Source organism: Salmo salar, chromosome 28 (genome assembly GCF_965601325.2).
Source record: "Salmo salar chromosome 28, fSalSal1, whole genome shotgun sequence".
Lineage (NCBI taxonomy): Eukaryota > Metazoa > Chordata > Actinopteri > Salmoniformes > Salmonidae > Salmo > Salmo salar.
In genome coordinates this window covers 30,047,794-30,070,084 of record NC_138318.1, presented here as the reverse complement: position 1 = coordinate 30,070,084, position 22,291 = coordinate 30,047,794, and the positions used below count along the sequence as shown (strand labels likewise).

At 43.0% G+C, this 22,291-nt stretch overlaps 1 protein-coding gene and 1 long non-coding RNA gene across 2 annotated transcripts; one reads left to right on the top strand and one right to left on the bottom strand.

Moving 5' to 3' along the window:
• Nucleotides 1-1,359: 1,359 nt before the first annotated feature.
• Nucleotides 1,360-17,317, top strand: sack1b (scaffolding CK1 anchoring protein B). The gene is made up of 5 exons (XM_014180159.3): nt 1,360-1,554; nt 5,494-5,996; nt 10,933-11,097; nt 11,819-11,943; nt 12,811-17,317. Exons 2-5 carry the CDS (start codon nt 5,532-5,534, stop codon nt 15,071-15,073), a joined length of 3,018 nt encoding a protein of 1,005 aa, XP_014035634.1. The 5' UTR covers nt 1,360-1,554; nt 5,494-5,531; the 3' UTR covers nt 15,074-17,317.
• A 631-nt stretch (nt 17,318-17,948) lies between these two features.
• Nucleotides 17,949-21,642, bottom strand: LOC123731432 (uncharacterized). The gene is made up of 3 exons (XR_006762536.2): nt 21,603-21,642; nt 21,333-21,394; nt 17,949-21,133 (listed from the first exon to the last, which is right to left on the bottom strand). It is a non-coding gene; the product is annotated as an uncharacterized LOC123731432 (long non-coding RNA).
• Nucleotides 21,643-22,291: the final 649 nt, after the last annotated feature.

The following is a 22,291-nucleotide window of genomic DNA, read 5'->3' as shown; positions in this document are numbered from 1 at the left end:
AGTCCAGGCACGGCGTTCAACCCAGCTCCATAGCCGGAGCCCTCTGCGCTGGTGCCCAGTCCAGGCACGGCGTCCAGTCCCGCTCCAAGGCCGGAGCCTTCCTCTGCGCTGGTGCCCAGTCCAGGCACGGCGTCCAGTCCCGCTCCATGGCCGGAGCCTTCCTCTGTGCCGGTGCCCAGTCCAGGCACGGCGTCGAACCCAGCTCCATGGCCGGCGCCTTCCTCTGCGCCGGTGCCCAGTACAGGCAAGGCGTCCAACCCAGCTCCATGGCCGGAGACGTCTGCGCCGGTGCCCAGTCCATACACGGCGTCCAACCCAGCTCCATGGCCGGAGCCCTCCTCTGCGCCGGTGCCCAGTCCAGGCACGGCATCCAGTACCGCTCCAAGGCCGGAGCCTTCTTTTGCGCCGATGCCCAGTCCAGGTACAGCGTTCAGCTCAGCGACATGGCCGGATCCGGGGTCTGGGCGGGGGCTACGACACGCACCGGAGCCGCCACCGACACTAGTCACCCCCCCTACCCTCCCCATTTGGTTTCAGGTTTTGCGGCCGGAGTCCGCACCTTTGGGGGGGGTACTGTCACACCCTGACCTTAGAGAGGTTCTCTATGGTGTTGTAGGTCAGGGCGTGACTAGGGGGTGTTCTAGTCGATTCATTTCTATGTTTGGGATTGAGTACGGTTCCCAATTAGAGGCAGCTGATTATCGTTGTCTCTAATTGGGGATCATACTTAAGGTGTCCCTGTTCCCACCGGCTTTTGTGGGATATTGTTTTGTGTGAGTGCATTCAGCACCACATAGTTCATGTTTGTTGTATGTTTATTGTTTTTTGTTTAAGTTTTCACTGCAAATAAAGATTTGGAACTCAACACACGCTGCGCCTTGGTCCGCCCGTTATCACGACCGTGCCAGTTGTTTCTAACATAATATTGACTCGGGTGCAGGGGTTAAATCAAGGTCAATTGGTCTTTTATTTTATTACAACAATCTTCCATTTAGACATGACAGAATATTTTGTGTAGATCATTTTCAAAAAATGACAATTATATACATTTTAATCCCTCTTTGTCACAATGAAATGTGAAGAAATCCAAGGGGGGTGAATACTTATGATAGGTAAGTGTCACCAAATAAGTTAACAAGTACAGTTAAAGCTTAATTACATATTACCATATTATATGTAAAAATTGCAACGCCTTTAAATTTGCTTGAAAAGATAACTGACTATCAAAACCTCCATTGTCTACACACCATAATTCAACTTTGAACGCTTGAAGAAGAAAGGGGTGTGACTCCTATCTGAAACAGGTTTATGGCAGCCCTTGGCCTGTGAGCAAGTTTGAAGCCATTGCTATTTGCATGAGAAAACTGGAATCCACACCCTCCATCCACAGAGTGCTTCTCATGTTGAGACACCTCCTTGTCTTTGTTACTTCAGTTGGCAGATATCAGCTTTGCTCCAATACGTCTAAACAGTCGGAAGAATACATTGAAAAATGCAGTACTGGAATTTATTGGGAAACTACAAGAGGATTTTTCTATAACTCATACTTTTAATGTAAGTAACTACTATAGAGTTTAACATTAGACTGTTGTGATATGGAATGTACAGTATGCTTTAAAATAATTAAATAGACGAGAATGAATAACAACAGACACATGGACTAATAAGCGTAACAATACGCATAGCAATAAGCATAACAATACACATAACAACATGCATAACAATATGCATAACAATACGCATCATCCCTATTCATCTAAATATTTTCTCATAACAATTAAGAGATTCTTTCAAAAATCAAGGAAACACTTGTCTTTTGTTACTAGCACTGTCTTTGCTGATGGCTACTTAATTGAGGAGAAATTGTAATTGTACGTCATTTAGCAGACGCTCTTATCTTAGGGTTAAGTGCCTTGCCCTTTTCAACCTAGTCAGCTCGGGGATTCAAACCAGCACCCTTTTGGTTACTGGCCCAACGCTCTATACTGCTAGGCTACCTACCACCCTTAGAATGACTGTGTGGTTGTGCCATCTAGCTACCTTACGACGAATGCACTAACTGTAAGTCGCCTATGTATTAACCTTAAAGTCCCCATTAGGCAGGTTGACGTTTATTGTCATGGTGAGTCTTGTCCTGGAGTTAGAACTGAACGATTTCCACTAGATAGGCCAGCTGCAAAGTCGAAACTGGCTATATTGTAAAAATTTCTGTAAACAAAAATTTGCTTTTTGGTCTTAATTTAAGCTAAGGGTTAGGCATTAGGGTTAGCAGTGTGGTTAAGGTTAGGGTTAGGTTTAGTGGCTCATTAGTATGCTGATTTGGTACAGCTGTTTCATTTATGGTCTCTAGCTAATGGTGGTTATAGGTGTCAGGTTTAGTGTTTATTATGTTTAACTACTTGATGAGCCTGAATGACATGTCATATTATGCTTCTTGCATTTTGTTTTCAACGCTCGTTCAAGGTTAAATAAATCCACCAGACAATTTGGGTGTAAACAGGGCAGCACCCAAATAACCAAAGTATCTTAAATGTAATTTGATAGCTCGAGGTAAGGTGAAAATCAGAGGATGTCAAATAAACACCTTTACTCATTTCATTACCCCCACCTTTTGATGTCTATATACAGGCTGGAGCCGAGTTGGAATGTTTGTATTTCTCAGCTCTCAATTACGGAACCCTGCCATGCTCTACATCAATTAAGTGATGATGCCCGAGAACCCTGTGTTTGGAGGATATGTTGGCACAGGTGTTGTGCCAATATATCCTCCAAACACCACCTTTGAGAGCATTATCACTTTAATACAACAGCTTACCAACATATTCAAATAATAATTTACATATTTTCATTAAAAACATTATATTGATGAATTTATTCATACTGTTTCATCCTTCTACAAGATATAGTCCCGACACAAATCTAGGGTTGCTACCCAAGCCGGCTGGTCGTTCGTTCTATTGGTTCGGTTGCCAGGGACGCGATCCAGTCGTTCAGTCTCATTGTTCTGTATCTATGGATGTTCGTTCTAAATGTTCCATTGCTATACTGGCTGGCAATGTTCTTATCCTTTGCTTGCTAGCTAGCCAACTATGGCTAACTTACAGTCACGTCAAACAGTGTAGACAGAATAACAACAGTAGCTGCATTTGTTTAAGCTGTTTTGTAGTGACATTTATTTGGATACATCCATAACAATGAGCTAATGAGGCACAATTTCATCTGGCATTGAGAATGTGCTCAGTCATCAGGACACTGTTATTCAGAGGAGCTAGCCAACAACACAGCTAACACAATAACTTCAAACTGGAGCTGGAAAGACTGCAAACTAGCTGCACTTCGTTTTGTTTTATCTTTTTTCAATTGACATTTCTGTGTATATATCTATAACAATGATGCCAGCTGATTCATGATTTTGACTGGCTAAAAAACGCTGCCTGCCTCTCTCTCTTGTCCAGACTCCCGACCCCGACACGTTCATTACTATGGGACAATTGGAGATCGAATTTGAATATTGAAACGATGTCAGCGAGACAGACAGTAAGCTTAATACAAATCTCCGCTGTTGAAAACTAAATGTTTAAAAGAAATGTGAGGGCCTCCCGGGTGGTGCAGAGGTCTAAGGCTGTGTCACCAGAGATTCTGGGTTTGAGCCCAGGCTCTGTCGCACCCGGCCGCGATCAGGAGGCCCATGGGGTGGTGCACAATTGGCCCAGCGTCGTCTGTGTTAGGGAGGGTTTGGCCGGCAGGGATATCCTTGTCTCATCGCGTACTAGCGACTCCTGTGGCGGGCCGGGCGCAGTGCACGCTGACTGGTTTGCTAGGTGTACGGTGTTTCCTCCGACACATTGGTACGGCTGGCTTCTGGGTTGGATGTGCATTGTGTCAAGAAGCAATTTGGGTTGTGTTTTGGAGGATGCATGGCTCTTGACCTTCGCCTCTCCCGAGTCTGTACGGGAGTTGCAGCGATGAGACAAGACAGTAACTACCAATTGGATACCACGAAATTGGGGAGAAAAAGGGGGCAGAAAAAAATAACAAATGTGAGATCATGCTTTTTTATAGAGGAGATGAAGTTTATAACTTCCTTGCCTGGGCTGATGAGACAGTGGAATGCGCGGTCAGATGGAACAGAGTAAATAGGCATTTTAACGGCATAGATTTAGCTGCTGTTAATAGACACCGACTGGAATGTGCTTTTAACCAATCAGCATTCAGGATTAGACCCACCTATTCTATAATGCTTAATAACATCTGGGTTTAAATTATATCTTAAAGGAATAGTTCTGGATTTTGGCAATGAAGCCCTTTATGTACTTCTCCAGAGAGATGAACTCGTGAATACCATTCAAGGGATGTAATTTCATGATAACTAGTTAGTACAAATACTATCTGTACCCAAAGACTTCCAGTCTTTGCGCTAAGCTAGTTAGCACTAGCTGTCAAAATGACCTTGAACTTCCTGCATACTGAGCACAGAGACATAAAAATGGTATCCATTGTCAAAATGGCAAACTATCCCTTTAAGATCTCCTTTAAACCCAGCTGTTATTAAGCATTGATGTAGAGCATGGCAGGGTTCCCTAATTGACTGCAGAGAAATACAAACATTCCAACTCGGCTCCAGCCTGTATATAGACATCAAAGGGTGGGGGTAATGAAATTATTAAAGGTGTTTATTTGACAACATCTGATTTTCACCTTACCTCGAGCTATCAAATTACATTTAAGATACTTCTGTTAGTTGGGGGCTGCCCTGATTTACACCTCAATTGGCTGGTGGATTTATTTAACTTTGAACAAGAGTAGAAAACAAACGTTGTTGCTTTTCGCATAATATAATATGTTATCCCATTATTAAAACGTCATCCTGTCACGTTTTTGCAAAAAGTTAGGCATCAACAAATTGATGCTTAGGTATACTGGCCATGCTCCCACCAGGATTTGCGGTGCCAATGGGAAAAGATAAGGATCAACCAATTGATACATTGCATTCAATGGGAAAAGATGAGTGCCAAAGGCTTGACGCTTATGTCAACACATTGCAGTCAATGGGAAAAGAGAAACTTCAACCAATTGATACTTCTGTCAATACATTGCATTCAATGGGAAAAAATGAGTGTCAACCTATTGACGTTTATGTCAATACATTGCATTCAATGGGAAAAGAGAAACTTCAACCAATTGATGCTTCTGTCAATACATTGCATTCAATGGGAAACGATGAGTGTCAACCTATTGAGTTTATGTCAATACATTGCATTCAATGGTAAAATATTGTCACAGGGTTGATGCCCCAAAGCTTTACAATGATGGTGAAAACTTGGGGAAATCTTGGGGTTAAGTGGATTAAAATCTTCCTAGAAGTTGGACAAACATGACCTGGGAAATGCCAAAATGTATTTTCAGTGAAAACACAACATTTATTTAAAGGAAGACACACTCTCTATCAGATTGTTTTTCTAATGCCTTGCTTCTTGTCTCTTTGACTTCAAGCATCCACCACCTGTAACAGAACGCACTAAGCCACCCTTATGATGGATTCCCAACACCTCTCCCTGCTGTCCTCCTTGAAGGAAGAGTTGAAGCCTGAAGATTACATTCAGCCCCACTATAAGGAGGCCTATCGCCTTGCCATTGATTCCCTGGTGAATGACGGCAGAGAGAGCTACCAGAAGTTCCTCAAGTCCGAGCGGATGGGGAGCTTCCTCTCAGAAGATGAACTCCACTTCATCACTACAAACGCCTCACAGCCATTGCCTAGCAACCACACAGAAGAAATTGACGGCCCAGCTCCGGACGCTGCGGCCAGCAAGTCTTCAACTGGAACATACTGGCCTGTGGACTCTGACATAGCAACACCTGACTTGGAGTTAGGGTGGCCGGAGGTCATGCCTGATAGACTGCAAACCAATATACATCTGTTCTTCCATCCACCCAGACTTAACAGACCCACCATCAAAGAGGTGATCCGGAAACACATTCAGAATGCCAGACAGGTAATCCTGCAATGCATTGTGTCAACAACAATGGCAATGCTTACGGAGCTAATGGAGTTTATGGAATGCAAATTACAATAGTTGTCTTTTTTAAATGCTGCTGCTCCTTTTTTTTATGTATTATTATTATTATTATAGTAAATTAGTATAGTATATACTATACAGTATATACAATAATGTCTGTTCTTCAACTGTGACTCTTTGTGTGAACGTGATAGCTCCTGAATCACAAATTGAAACTATTCCCGGACAAAATTATTTACATCACAACTCCCTTTTCTCCCAGGGCAGAATTATACCCACATAGTTCCTTTTCACTAGACAGGTGTGTCTGAGGTGGTGTCACGGTGGGTCTATAAAATATATATATATTTTTTTACAATTTATCTTCATGAGTAAAAGTATAGGTACCGCTGCAACGAAAACTCACCCAGTATCCTTGAATGTGAGGTAATTCTCATAGTTGTGGGTCAAATCCTGAGATTAAGCCATGTACAGATTATCCTGCTTCTAACCTTGTTCTCTGTGTGATTCACAAGACATTTTCAGACTACCATTACCAGAAATAGAAATGTAAAGATCAATAGACTTTTACCTTACGTTGCACAGCAGGACTGCAGGACAGTACACAGATCATGGATTGCCTGCAGCTGTCATGCAAGAAATCTGTCAATGCTGTGTTCAAAGAAAGAACCGGTTGTACAGGAACTGGGATCATGAAAGGATGTTCCTGAAAACCTATCATCGTAGCAGTCATAACTACACTCTCAGAAAAAAAAAGGTACCGAATTGTACTTAAAGGGGTAGAAATGATTGTCAATGTAGTGCTACCCTGTAAGGTACATCCATTGTACAATTAGTTATAAGTACATAATTGTACCTTTGCAGTTCGTACCTCAAAAGAGCCAAAAGGTACAAATGTGCCTTTTTAGGGTACCACCACAGTGACAAAGCCATTTGATAATTTTAAGTGGCAAAAATGTACCTCTTCTCTATGCCAAGTCCCTCACGTGTACACACCTCTCCGCCATAAAACTTCTAACACCAATGTAGCAAATTCAAGGGCTTTTGATCTATTGTACTTTGCCCTAACTGTACCCTTTATTCTGAGAGTGTACTTTGAATCCTATCATGCAGTCATATAATCTGTTGGCTATGCAATGCCAAACCCCTGATAATTATATTTGCTCCTTCATCCGCTTCGGTCAAGGATGTGTTATTTTGAACATTTACAAATCTCCTATCAGAACACTCAAGCTATAGTTTTACTGTAGTTTCTCATGTGATTTAGTCTACATTGTCTAGCTAGTATTAACAACAAGTATTCCAAATACAAATCTCATTCCAAAATCATGGGCATTAATATGGAGTTGGTCCCCCCTTTGCTGCTATAACAGCCTCCACTCTTCTGGGAAGGCTTTCCTCTAGATGTTGGAACATTGCTGCAGGGACTTGCTTCCATTCAGCCACGTGCATTAGTGAGATCGGGCACTGATGTTGGGTGATTAGGCCGGGCTCGCAGTCGGCATTCCAATTCATCCCCAAGGTGTTTGATGGGGTTGAGGTCAGGGCTCTGTGCAGGCCAGTCAAGTTCTTCCACACCCATCTCAACAAACCATTATTCCTCCTCCAACAAACTTTACAGTTGGTACTATGCATTCAACCAGGTAACGTTCTCCTGGCATCTGCCAAACCCAGATTCCACCGTCGGACTGCCAGATGGTGAAACGTGATTGATCATTCTGGAGAAAGCAGTTTCCACTGCTCCAGAGTCCAATTGCGGCAAGCTTTACACCACTCCAGCCAACACTTTGCATTGTGCATTGTGATCTTAGGCTTGTGTGTGGCTGCTCTGCCATGGAAACCCATTTCATGAAGCTCCCGACGAACAGTTATTGTGCTGACGTTGCTTCCAGAGGCAGTTTAGAACTCGGTAGTGAGTGTTGCAACCGAGGACAGACGATGTTTACGCGCTGAGCGCTTCAGCACTCGCCAGTCCCGTCCTGTGAGCTTGTGTGGTCTACCACTTCGTGGCTGAGCCGTTGTTGCTCCTAGATGTTTCCACTTCACAATAACAGCACTTACAGTTGACCGGGGCAGCTTTAGCAGGGCATACATTTGATGAACTGACTTGTTGGAAAGGTGGCATCCTATGGCGGTGTCACATTGAAAGTCACTGAGATCTTCAGTACGGACCATTCTATTGCCAATGTTTGTTTATGGCGATTGCATGGCTGGTGCTCGATTTTATACACCTGTCAACAACAATGGGGCTGAAATAGCCATATCCACTAATTTGAAGGGGTACTTTTGGGTATACTTTTGTATATACATGTATAGTGTGTTAGCCAGAGGAATTTGGTGTGTATAGAGGTAAATCTTCCATCCATGTGTCAAACCAAGTCCTACTTGTCACAGTAAATATGGTAAACACAGTGTCAATGTCCTTGTGACCACACACTTACTAAGTTACCAGTTACCTCTTGCGATACTATACAGTATAGATAGCACTAGCAAAAAAGGAAGAGTCAACACAGTGTGACATTTGCTTCAAAGTGAACATATTTTAACTAGGTATATGGCACATATATTGCAGTGTGCTGAGTGTGTTTTTGTTGTTTTGATGGTCAGGTTGCATCCTGACTGTAAAAGGGTGCATTTTAAAGGTACTTTTAGTGACATGAAACAACATGTTTTTACCTAACTGTAATAGGTCTTGGTCATCAGGTAGTATCCATTATGTCACCAAATAGTGCAGTTCTGATTACCCACAAATGGATAAGAAAGCGGTAACCTGTCAGAGACAGATCCTAGTATAACACATATGGAAGGATGACGATATCACACAGCCTTAACCACTATCTAATGAGCTCCTGAAGTACCATTTTTGTCACCTGTATTTTTGGCGGCATCACAGTCCACAAATCAGACAGATTTCCTGAGCTTACAGTAATGCCTCATACTCTAATTAACACTCGATCAGCACTATGGTGTTGTTCTTAAGAAATAATGCCCGAGGGGGTGTGGTATACGGCCAATATGCCACGGCTAAGGGCTGTTCTTAGCCGCGATGTTACCAATATAATTAGAGCAGTAACTATGAATGGTTTGTCAAACCCGTAGTATGCGGTCTGATATACCACGGGTGTCAGCCAATCAGCATTCAAGGCTTGACCCATCCAGTATATAACATACAATAAACTCAGCAAAAAAAGAAACGTCCCTTTTTCAGGACCCTGTCTTTCAAAGATAATTCATAAAAATCAAAATAACTTCACAGATCTTCATTGTGAAGGGTTTAAACATTGTTTCCCATGCTTGTTCAATGAACCATAAACAATGAATGAACATGCACCTGTGGAACGGTCGTTAAGACACTAACAGTTTACAGACGGTAGGCAATTAAGGTCACAGTTATGAAAACTTAGGACACTAAAGAGGCCTTTCTACTGACTCTGAAAAACACCAAAAGAAAGATGCCCAGGGTCCCTGCTCATCTGCGTGAACGTGCCTTAGGCATGCTGCAAGGAGGCATGAGGACTGCAGATGTGGCCAGGGCAATAAATTGCAATGTCCGTACTGTGAGATGCCGAAAACAGCACTACAGGGAGACAGGACGGACAGCTGATCATCCTCGCAGTGGCAGACCATGTGTAACAACACCTGCACAGGATCGGTACATCTGAACATCACACCTGCGGGACAGGTACAGGATGGCAACAACAACTGCCCGAGTTACACCAGGAATGCACATCCCTCCATCAGTACTCAGACTGTCCGCAATAGGCTGAGAGAGGCTGGACTGGGGGCTTGTAGGCCTGCTGTAAGGCAGGTCCTCACCAGACATCACCGGCAACAATGTCGCCTATGGGCACAAACCCACCATCGCTGGACCAGACAGGACTGGCAAAAAGTGCTCTTCGCTGACGAGTCGCGGTTTTGTCTCACCAGGGTTGATGGTCGAATTTGCATTTATCGTTGAAGGAATGAGCGTTACACCGAAGCCTGTACTCTGAAGCCGGATCGATTTGTAGGTGGAGGGTCCATCATGGTCTGGGGCGATGTGTCACAGCATCATCGGACTGAGCTTGTTGTCCTTGCAGGCAATCTCAACGCTGTGCGTTACAGGGAAGACATCCTCCTCCCTCATGTGGTACCCTTCCAAAATGACAATGCCACCAGCCATAGTGCTCGTTCTGTGCGTGATTTCCTGGAAGACAAGAATGTCAGTGTTCTGCCATGGCCAGCGAAGAGCCCGGATCTCAATCCCATTGAGCATGTCTGGGACCTTTTGGATCGGAGGGTGAGGGCTAGGGCCATTCCCCCCAGAAATGTCCAGGAACTTGCAGGTGCCTTGGCGGAAGAGTGGGGTAACATCTCACAGCAAGAACTGGCAAATCTGGTGCAGTCCATGCGGAGGAGATGCACTGCAGTACTAAATGCAGCTGGTGGCCACACTTTTGATTTTGACCCCCCTGTAAGAACCGACGCTGGACAGGAGAAGCAGGTACAGGGAGCCAGACATTTATTCGGGAATAGACATAGAACAAGACAGGAACAGTGGCAGCACATGGGTAACACGGACATATGACAAACAATGCAGCAGCAGGGAACAGAGCTGGGGAACTGACAAATATAGGGGAAGTAATAAACAGGTGATTGAGTGAGTCCAGGTGAGTCCAATATCGCTGATGCGCGTGACGAAGGAAGGCAGGTGTGCGTAAATGATGGTGGCAGGAGTGCATAATGCAGGGCAGTCTGGCGCCCTCGAGCGCCAGGGGGGAAGAGCCTGAGCAGGCGTGACAGTGAGAGGATGTTTTTTTTGTTGTTGCTGAGTTTAGTATGTAATGGTATACAAATTATTTTCATAAATCATCATGTTTTTCTGTACTTCTGGTTCTAATTTGTGTTGTTATTGTCCCTTCTTTCCCCACAGGTTATTGCAATTGTAATGGACATTTTTACAGATGTGGATATATTCAAAGAGGTGGTTGATGCCTCCACCAGAGGAATTCCAGTTTATGTGCTTCTGGATGAATTTCATCTGCAAAGCTTTCTCTTAATGGCTGAGAATCAAGACATCCAAATCCCAAAACTTAGGGTAAGTTCAGATCCTCTGCTACAATGGTAACGTATGCAGGTAGAGATCTACATGCATCGACTGATCGTCCTCTCATCATATAAACAGTATTGATTCAACCACTGACAATAGGCCCTCAAAATGACAGACGAAAGAAGTCAAAGTCTCACTCCTCCTGTTTTTGCAGGGTGAGGCAGTTTAAAGGGCGAGGTAGTTATTGCCAGAGGGATGAATCTATGCATTGAAGCTGTTCTGGCTCGCAGTGGCCCAACGCCCTATTAAGACACTTTATGTTGGTGTTTCCTTTATTTTGGCAGTTAACTGTATTTATTACCAGAGGGATGAGGTATTTAGCACGCAGCAACCACACCCTTTAAGCATGTTCACAAAAGGGCGACAGTTAGTCTAGCATTTAGAGTGTTGGGCCAGTAACCGAAAGGTTGTTGGTTTGAATACCCAAGCAGACAAAGTGAAAAATCTGTCGATGTGCCCTTGAGCAAGGCACTTAATCCTAATTTGCTCCAGGGGTGCCGTACTACTATGGCTGACCCTATAAAACAACACATTACACTGCCCCTATCTGGTGTATGTGACAATAAACCTTTTATTTTTATTTATATATATATATATATATATATATATATATATATATATATATATATATATATTCAGGCTTTGCATAAAGCGATGTGTTACCATAGAATGGTCTTGGTAACATTCCACTGACTCTCTTGGTCTACAGAACATGAGAGTACGGACAGTGAAGGGTCAGGATTACCTCTGTCGTTCAGGAGCTACATTTCATGGAGCAATGGAGCAGAAGTTTCTGTTGGTGGACTGCCAAACAGTGGTGTACGGATCATACAGGTAAATGGAGCTAGGAGCTCAGGGAGAAGAAATGTCCAATAACCTCACCCTATTGTTACTCTTCGTGCAATCCAGGTACCTTGGGACTTCCCTACCCTAAACCCTAACCTTAACCCCTACTCTTACCCTAACCTTAACCATATCAACTTCAATGGGGGTGACGTCAGAGCTGGGACGTCCCAAGGATTCCGGATAGCAAGTACACTATCGTTATTGTATGATAATCTTAGCAGCTCAGAAAAAGGCTTTTCCAATATTGATTAAAATGTTCTTTAGCTATAAATGAAAGGCACTTTATTGAGTCATTATCATGTTCTTTCTTTGTATTTTAACAGTGACTATTTGAACACGGTAAGGGTAAGGCTTAAAGGGATGGTTTTCTGAATATTTACACCAATCATAATTGTATTCTTACATCTGTGAAGTAAACAATGAATGGAAAATGAGAATGAAAACTTGGACAAAGTTTTTAGGAAGAAGTTCTGTTCCAAAATGTTACATGACAGGGCTGTCTGTAGAGCCTGTATTTCAATTCTATAAGGAACACAGAACTCTTGAAATAAGAAAACATTTAAGATTGGGATAAAAATCGAAAAGGGTTCACTTTTCAAAAACTGAATTTTTATGAGGTAGGGGCTGATAAATTCCTAGAATACCTATGGGTAACAGATGAGGCAATATGACTTTTATTTTTATTTTTTACTTTAGACAACCTGAAGGCGTATCTTCGATACATCTTCAACAATTTACTGATATTGTGAAACTGTCTACCTCAGTTTACCGTGTGCAGTTGACTGAGATAAAAATGGCTGTTATTTCATTTTCACTGAAGCAATTGCTGCTCTCTGTTTATTCTTCTCTGCCTAGCTTCATGTGGTCCTATGAGAAAATCAACCTAAGTATGGTGCAGGTCATAACAGGCCAGCTGGTGGAGTCCTATGACGAGGAGTTTAGAACGCTCTTCGCCCGTTCCTTCGTGCCAGCAGTTCTCACCCCTCCCGAGACTGTGCTACTAGAACGGAATGGAAGACATGCTCGGGCAAAGTATGCTTCTGAATCCAGACAAGCCTTTGAGAGGAAGGACCAGTTGAGACATACCCTGGACACAGTGTACAGGAAAGCCTGTGAGAGACAGACGGGCATGACGAGCCATATCGGAGAGATGGAGGAGAGACTTTATGACAAGGAGCCATTTGAACACAGACCCATGATGAATCACGGCCAGAGTGTTCAAAACCGCATCCATCAGTTCCAGTCTGCAGAGACTGTGAACTTCCTGAAAAGGCACAGTTATGCTGGGGAGAGACAAGAAGTCCCATATGTTCCACACAACACAAGGTATGGGGCAAGCAACTGGAACGTGGCTGGAGATGGAGGTAATCACTGTGCTCCTGGAAGAAGCCACTTTTCCAATGCTTTGGAAGACCATTCTCAGGGGGTACAGATAATCAGAGGTCGCAATTTTCGCCAGTCCTACCACGGGAATGACAAACAAGTCCGCTCTATGCAGCGGAACATGCCAACTTTGAAGAACACGGCTAAGTCCTTCTTGCGCACATATAGGATAGAGTCTTACCTCAATAACACTGATGATCCTATTGGGGAATCCTGTGACTATCTGGACCAGTATGAAGCACAGGAAAACAAAACTAGCTCATTGATTCCTTCCAGACTTAGGTCATCCCTTGTTTTCAAGTCCACTATTCCAGAGAAACCAGAGACAAACAGTCACTCAAACAACTCTTCCTCTTCCATACGTCAGGTCGACCCCTCTGCAAAGCCAAACAATGCACCGTATTACTCTTCAATGCAATTGCAATGGAATCCAGCAACATCGATGGAAAACAGAATGAGACAAGATGAATACATAATGAAAAGGCGGAGTCTGCAGATTTTGGATGATCCTAGGAATAACATTGGCTATGGCCCAGGAAGAGACCCACATCAGTCAGTCTATGCCTGCCTGGGAAGAGCCAAAGAGGGACTGGTAATGAAAGCCCCTGAGCTCCTTCAAGACAACTGGCACAAAAGACACAGTGTGGCAGACTCAAAGACCAACAGTGACTACAGAGTCAATAAAGAGTCCTCCAGTCACATGTACGGTAGGGCCTTTGGGAGGAGCCAGCCAGATGGTGGTGGAACAAGATTGGGTGCACAGAATGGAGGATATTCTTCAAATTTGAATAAGGATCAGAGATCTGTCTCTCATTATGACGTCAAAAACGTTGTGAACACAAAGAGCCCCCCTGTTTCTATTTGGCAAGAGCCTCCCTACAGAACTGTGTCTGCAGCAGCCCTTGATATGAACAGCAAAGAGCCTACCTCCAGAACTGTGTCTGCAGCATCCCTTGATATGAACAGCAAAGAGCCTACCTCCAGAACTGTGTCTGCAGCAGCCCTTGATATGAATAGCAAAGAGCCTACCTCCAGAACTGTGTCTGCAGCAGCCCTTGATATGAATAGCAAAGAGCCCACTTACAAGTCCACCAGCACGGCATTGGGTTCACCACGTTTCCTCAAGAAGAGCACCAAGCAAATCAGATCATTGCTCAAAATACCGGAGAAAAAAGAAGGTTCCCCTAAAGGGGGTTCCCCTAAAAGGGGTGGTAGCTCAGACATCATAGTCACTGACGAAGAGGGACAAAGACCAGAGCGAGAGAGGAAGTTTGCATCACTGAGTAGCATGCTCCAGATGGACAAGAACCACTATGCAGATGATATAGGGTTATCCTCAACCCCTCGTTTTAGCACTGAAGAGCTGCACCAAAATCTTCCTGACAGAACTAAATCCATGGGGACACAAGGGCAGCATACTTCCATTGATAAAATGCATGAAAGGACAAGGCTTGCATCAGGAAATTGGCGTAGCGATCGGGGTGGCGATAGTCGTTTGTATAGCAGATTTGAGCCTTTCTGTTCATTGGAGAAGGAGCGACCCCATTCCTCACAATCTGCAACAGGCCCTGCCCTCATACACTCCCCAGAGAGGACCAAGAGCATGTACTCTGCTAAAAGTAGCTCCACCAATGAACAACACAACCACACTGGCCAGCAGACACATAGCCACCATGAAAACAAACTGGGCAAATTCATACAAAGAGTGGGGCATTTCATTCACAAAAATAAGTAGTAGAAAAGAAAGTTAGCATAATACAACATGGATTACTGGTCAAATTTACAAAAGCTTTCAAGGGCCCAATCAAATGGTAGGCAGAGTGGAAACAGTGTACTGCACTATTTAACTTGAAAACTGGTTACATGAAGAGATTACATCCTTTTAGGACTCTTTAAGGCAATGGCAAACAGATTTTTACTTGAATTAAAGGGGGGGATCAGCATGGTCCAGGACAAGGTATCACGGACTGTGAAATCAAGTCAGGGGCCCACAGTGTCAGTCGGAACAGCAGAACTGGATCAGCAGCACGGCCAAGTGAACAGGGACCACAGGAGGTTGGTGGCAGCTTAATTGGGGAGGCCGGGCTCATGGTAATGGCTGGAGCGGTTTTAATGGAATGGTATAAAATACATCAAACACATGTTTGATGCCATTCCATTTGCTCTGTTCCAGTCATTATTATGAGCCGTCCTCCCTTCAGCAGCCTCCAATGACAGGGAGAGCCAGGTTGTCCTGAGGCACAGTCCAAGGTCCTTGTGGTAGGGGAGACAGAACTAGAAGGGAATTAGTGGTCAGCGGCAGGGAATCCGAGTTGGGAGAGACAGAAAGGGTGGCTCGTCACTCCAGTACCTTGACGTTGATAAGTCTTCAGTCCAACACTAAAAGAGGTAAGATAAACGTTTGTGTGTGTGTGTGTCTGTGAGTGTGTTTGTACACTTCAGTGTGGGGAAACACTGAACACAAATTTGTTACATCTTATTTGCTCTTCGAGGCTAAGAGTGCTTTAATATGTTATGCTTTTTGGTCTTTAATTCATCAAAGATCTATAATCTTCATAAAATATCAAATCTATTAGCATTTTTTTTAAACCCAGAACCAATCAGCTGCTCGATGGCTGTGATGAGAGACTAAAGGTAACTAAAATCGGATGAATTCATAAGGCAGTAGCTTCATTTCCATATAAAACACATTAAATCATTTCATTTTAAAGATATCTTCACAATAACAACTCTGATCAAAAGAGTGAAAACAATCCATTTGTTAGCCACAATATCAGAAAAACATATCCAGAGTACAGGATGTACAGTGCGTACATGTGAATTGCATGATTGGGTGAATGAGTTCGTTTGTCAAAACCTAATGCCACTTTTGTCATCATTGCAGTGTCTGGAGTGTTTTGATGAGTATTTTTCTTGGAAAAATGTCTTGGCAAAATATGCTTGGATTTTACAGGTGTTGTGGGAAATGCAGTGGTATTATGAGGGACTAATTTAGGGAAATGTACATTGTGTGTCAAATATTTGACCTGTACAAACACTGACAAAGTTGGTTGAAAAATATAGTTGCTTTTTTCCAAACAAATGTGAAATTGTGTTTTTGTTACCTTTGATCCTTTGTTGTATGAGCTATAGGGCAGTGCATACTACAGTACCACCATGAGGTGAAGTATTTATTTCAGTCTGTTTAAGCTACGGAATAGCTTTTTGGCCAGGTTGTATGTGTTAGTATTCAACCCATTCCTCTGACAAGCTAAAGACAATTTCACAGTCAACATGATATATAAGCATGACTTGAATAGAGCACAGCATTATTTTAGCGTTTTGCATTCCACTGATTCTGGACTATTTGAACCACGCTTTTTTGAACCATGCCTTTTCATTAAACGGGGTTCCTACTGTCACTAAGTACTTCAAGACCTCAATCTTTCACATCACATAGAAAGTGTATCATTCAATGTGAAGTTCACAGAGTGCATGCATGCAGGCATTCAGCTGCTTGTAATTGATATGGGAATAATTGTCATTGCATCAGGTATACAAGAAATCACATTCATAATAAAATGGTAGGGGGGAGGGGGGACATGATGGATGGAAGGTTGGGAATTGTTCTATTGAAACTTTATTTGAATCTGTGTTTGATAATAGGATGTTGGTATTTGCTCTCGATAAGCATAAGTGAACACTTGGCCCTTTTATAATTTGAATTGAATTACCTGTTGGTGCGTTGTGTTTTCCATCTTTAGTCATAATGAGAATAGATATTGTCCAATAGATCTGTTATAATTTAGAGCTATGAGGTCTGAATTATGAGATTGTAGCTTACAAGAGGTTGTATGGAGGTCAGCATTATGACCATCAAGTCAGAAACATAATTTTGTAATGTCGCTAGGAAGATGTGTCATTGTAACCAGTTTTTCCCACTGGGTGTCTAATTTGTGCAATACTGTATATGCAATGGAATAAACTGCTTCCAAAAGCCTCTCATAAGTAATACATTTATATTGTTATGTTCCACTAAGACCATTATGCGCCATTACGTGCCATTAAGACCAGAACAAATAGGAGTTACTGTTCAAATACATGTGGTCACTAGTCTGATCAAAATATTTATAAATCAGCAGATTAGAGTGTTTATGGGAATTACAAAAGAAAAGAGTCTCTTGACTATATTTTATATGTAATAATAATATATGCCATTTAGTAGCCACTTTTATCCAAAGTGACCAGGGCCGGCTCTAGTCTTTAGGGGGCCCTAAACAAGAATTGGTTGGGGGGGGCACACAGAGCGGGCCAAAAAAAATAGTGACCCCCCTTGACAGCGGAGAAAACATTTTTTGTTTTAAAGTGAATTTCCTGCAATTCTAAACATTTTGCTATAGGGTGCAGAGAAAATGTTAAAGTTTTTGCCATGGGGAGTAGAGAACAAAAGATCAAAACTGCTGATGTACAACCAAATTTCGAACTTGCACCTTTTTTATTCTACTATTCTAACTCTCTAGCGGCTGGGGGCCTTAAGCGACAGCTTATGGCGCTTATGCCTGGAGCCAGCCCTGAAAGCAACTTACAGTCAAGCATGCAAGGACAGCTACGCCACCACACCCCATGAGACCTGTGTTTGCTGATCTATTTATTGTAAATATTTCATTAACCTTGGAGCTCGCATAGCTAATGATGAGGGAAGAACATTTTTCTCTTCCACTTAATGTCGAACCAGTTGCTGCAGGACAGTGGGACAGGGTTGGAAACAATTCAGGAAGTACACTGAAATTCCAATTCTCTTCAATGCTTTTCAATGAGGAAAATGTGTAATTGGAATTTGGTTCACTTTCTGAATTGACTGGAATTTAAATGGAATTGACCCCAAACCTGCAGTGGGATAAAGCAAGGGACTGTATAGAACATAATGTCCAATAATATGAAAAACATACATGACTATTCTTAAAGACCCAGTTGAAAACACAAAATTGAAAGGCTTTTCAATTGGACACCATTCTTAACAGTGGCTTCACCAACAGTGGCCATATGTTGTTTGAATTATTGTATTTTTGCAATAATGTACACTACTGTTCAAAAGTTTGGGGTCACTTACAAGTGTCCTTGTTTTTGAAAGAAAAGCACATTTTTTGTCCATTAAAATAACATTAAATTGATCAAAAATACAGTGTAGACATTGTTAATGTTGTAAATTACTATTGTAGCTGGAAACAGATGATTTTTTATGGAATATCTACATAGGCGTACAGAGGCCGATTATCAGCAACAATCACTCCTGTGTTCCAATGGCATGTTGTGTTAGCTAATCCAAGTTAATCATTTTAAAAGGCTAATTGGTTATTAGAAAACCCTTTTGCAATTATGTTAGTGTAGCGTTCTGCGTTTTGTAATTTAATGAGGACACTGACACAACTGAAGGTCTGCTTGTTGGATTTTTCTTTGCCCTGCGCACGAAGCGAAAACACACAATATGTTAGCCCTTGGAGCAGTCACAGCTCTCAGGCATCTCGCTAGCTGAAGGTCAGGCAAGAGAGCGACCAAAAGGAAATAAGAGGTGCTGCGTGCACACATTCAGTGCACAACAGCACACAATACAATACAAGTAAAATGATATACAACATAATTTGGTTGTACTCATCAACCTGCCCATCTAAAATAAGCACTGGGACCACATAACTGAACCCATAAAGCTGAATGTTTAAGTCACACATGCCCACTGGGCTAGTTTGCTTCCCACCACAACCCACCAGGATGATGTCTGAAGGAGCTAGAAAGTTCCCCTCTACCACTCCTGCCTCCCTCAACCGAGGTACAATATCTGCGCGCAGAGTAGTAGCCATGGACCCACTATCTAACATCCCCTTCAGCTCAACTTTATCCTGTACTAGCACAGAGGTGTAAAACAAACTGTCATTCTGAGTAATTCTCACTGTGTTCTGAAAAATGACTGTGTTGTTCTTGGGTACTGACAAAAATAAGAATAAACAGATTGGATATCATCATCACTGGAGCAAAAATTAGACTGCCCCACATTGCCCTCCTCAGAATGGAGGTTTTCTAGTTTTCCTGATACCTGCCGGTCTGTCCACATCCAGGGCTCTGTTGTTGCCCAGTCTCACTACAGTCAAAGCTCATGTGGCCAGGAGAGAAGCACTTGAAGCACAGCTGGTGCATCTGACAGTGAGCTTTGGTCCTGTGATTAGTGCTTCCACAGACAGCACACTCACGCTGGCGTTTGGGGAACTGTTTATGGGGCCCTCTGTTCACAGACTGAGTATTACTGACAAGTGCCTTCTCTAACATACTCAACACTTTCTCTAATATCCCACTCTTAGATAAAGGTGGGGCCTGGTCTGGTTCACGGCCACATGGAGAAAAGGATGACACCTTAGGCCTGCTCACAGGACCCACTTCCTCCTGGGGGGAGTCAAAGACGGCAGCCACCTGCTGTGAACGTTGTGTTCTACTTGCTTTACACTCCCTTAACAGTTCATCCAAACGATCCTGTACCTCACTCGCTGTCCAGTCATAAAGTGGTTTGCTTTTGAACACTTGGGCCAACTCTTTATCAGGACAGTTGCGTACAAACATGACTGCCAACTCTGAGCACTTATTGGGCAAGGTCCTACCCTTTCTTACAAGGTGCTGTTCAGCTGCCTCTGCAGCTTTGTTAAGCCTAATCCAGAAATCTAGTGGACCCTCATTAGCATATGGTTTGATTGAATAGAAATCAGCTAATGGCATACCTGAGCAGACAGTATCCCCAAAGTGTTGCTTGAGAACACTGAACACTGCCCTAACATCTGTGACAACAGGGCTGTTACGCATCCAGACTTTGGTCACATCCCGTGCCCTCCCCATGAGCCTAGACATCACCTCCCCAACATTCTCAGACCCAGTGTAACCCCTCTTCTTTAGGTAGACTTCCATTAGCTCCACCCACTCCAGGACAGAGTACTTATCTGAGCCATCGCCCCTAAAGAAAGGTGGAGGACTAACATCTGACTTCACAACCAGATTCAGCTTGGACGCATCAATAAAAGTTGAACCACATTGATCAGACAGGGGAAACTGCTGGGGTAGGTGAGGGGGACGGGCAGGAGAAAGACTTGAAGCCCCAGGCTGCAGTAAACTTGCTCTGATTGGTTCAGAGATAGGAGAATCTATATGCTTAATAAGGTCACTAAACTGATTCAGAGGTGTCCCATTATTACTGAGGACTGGGGATGATGGTACATCAAAAGATAGAGGTGGGATACCCTGCTCAGGTGGAGTAAACAGCCTACCCCTCCCAGTGCTTTTAAAGGACTAGGAAACACTCTACTCCCAGGAGCTGACTGTACAAATGGTGTAAATGCAAGGGCACCCCTCCCTCTACCCACACTAAAATCCCCAGCATAGCTCATTTTATGGACTTGAGAGTCTTCCATGGCTCAACAGAGCACTAAAATACAATGTAATTTACTGCATTTAAATACCAAAAAAATGCAATAAACAAATTCCTCCAAAACATACAAATAAACACAAATACCCTTATCTAGTGAATATGCTACATTCACCTTCACTATTTACAGTATATATTCACTTATAGCAAACCATTAACAAGAGCGCATGCGCAGATCGCGCACCTCCTCCACATGCACAGCTCCGATAGGCGGCAGGTCGCGCACCTCCTCCACATGCACAGATCCGATAGACGGCAGGTCGCGGCACCAGTTTATAGCGTGGTTCGTTCTGCATTGTGTAATTTAATGAGGACACTGCGACAACTGAAGGTCTGCTTGTTGGATTTTTCTTTGTCCTGCACGAAGAGACAACGCACAATATGTTAGCCCTTGGCGCAGTCACAGCTCTCAGGCATCTCGCTAGCTGAAGGTCAGCAAGAGAGTGACCAAAAGGAAATAACAGGTGCTGCGTGCACACATTCAGTGCTCAACAGCACACAATACAATACAAGTAAAATGATATACAACATAATTCGGACAAAATAAAAGACATACCTTCGCACGAAGAGACAATGCACAATATTTTAGCCCTTGGCGCAATCACAGCTCTCAGGCACCTGCGCGAGCACAAGGAAACTCACTCAAACACTGTCCCAAGTACCCACAAATTACAGTAGGTACACTAGCTTACGAGCTCGGTAAAACTTGTTAACATAAATATTTATATTGTACATATTGTAACAAAACGTATGGTTGCATAACAGCACATTGTGTAACATTACCACGGTTTTATATTGAAAAATAGCGGTGCCAAGGACAACATACCTCGCTTGCTGAAGGTCAGGCAAGAGAGAACAATAGGAGGGTACGGTAACACAGATACCCCACGATGGACCAAACCAAAATATACAACAATAGGAGGGTACAGTAACACAGATACCCCACGATGGACCAAACCAAAATATACAAAACTTTAACAATCAAGTGTATTTACAATATAAATATGAAAAAGTGTTTTCACACACACAAAAAAAAACACACTGAATTATTAATATTATTATTATTAAATTATTAACATCCCCTTTTGACCTGGCCTATTTGAACTGGTCCTTGTGTGCAACTTGGTGCATAATCTAGGGGAACAACATCACACTGCTACATTAGCACAGCTGAAAACTGTTGTTTTGATTAAAGAAGCAATACAACTGGCCTTCTTTAGACTAGTTGAGAATCTGAAGCATCAGCAGTTGTGGGTTCGATTACAGGCTCAAAATGGCCAGAAACAAAGAACTTTCTTCTGAAACTCATCAGTCTATTATTGTTCTGAGAAATGAAGGCTATTCCATGCAAGAAATTGCCAATAAACTGAAGATCTTGTACAACGCTGTGTACTACTCCCTTCACAGAACAGCGCAAACTGGCTCTAACCAGAACAGAAAGAGGAGTGGGAAGCCCCGGTGCACAACTGAGCAAGAGGACAAGTACATTAGAGTGTCTAGTTTGAGAAACAGATG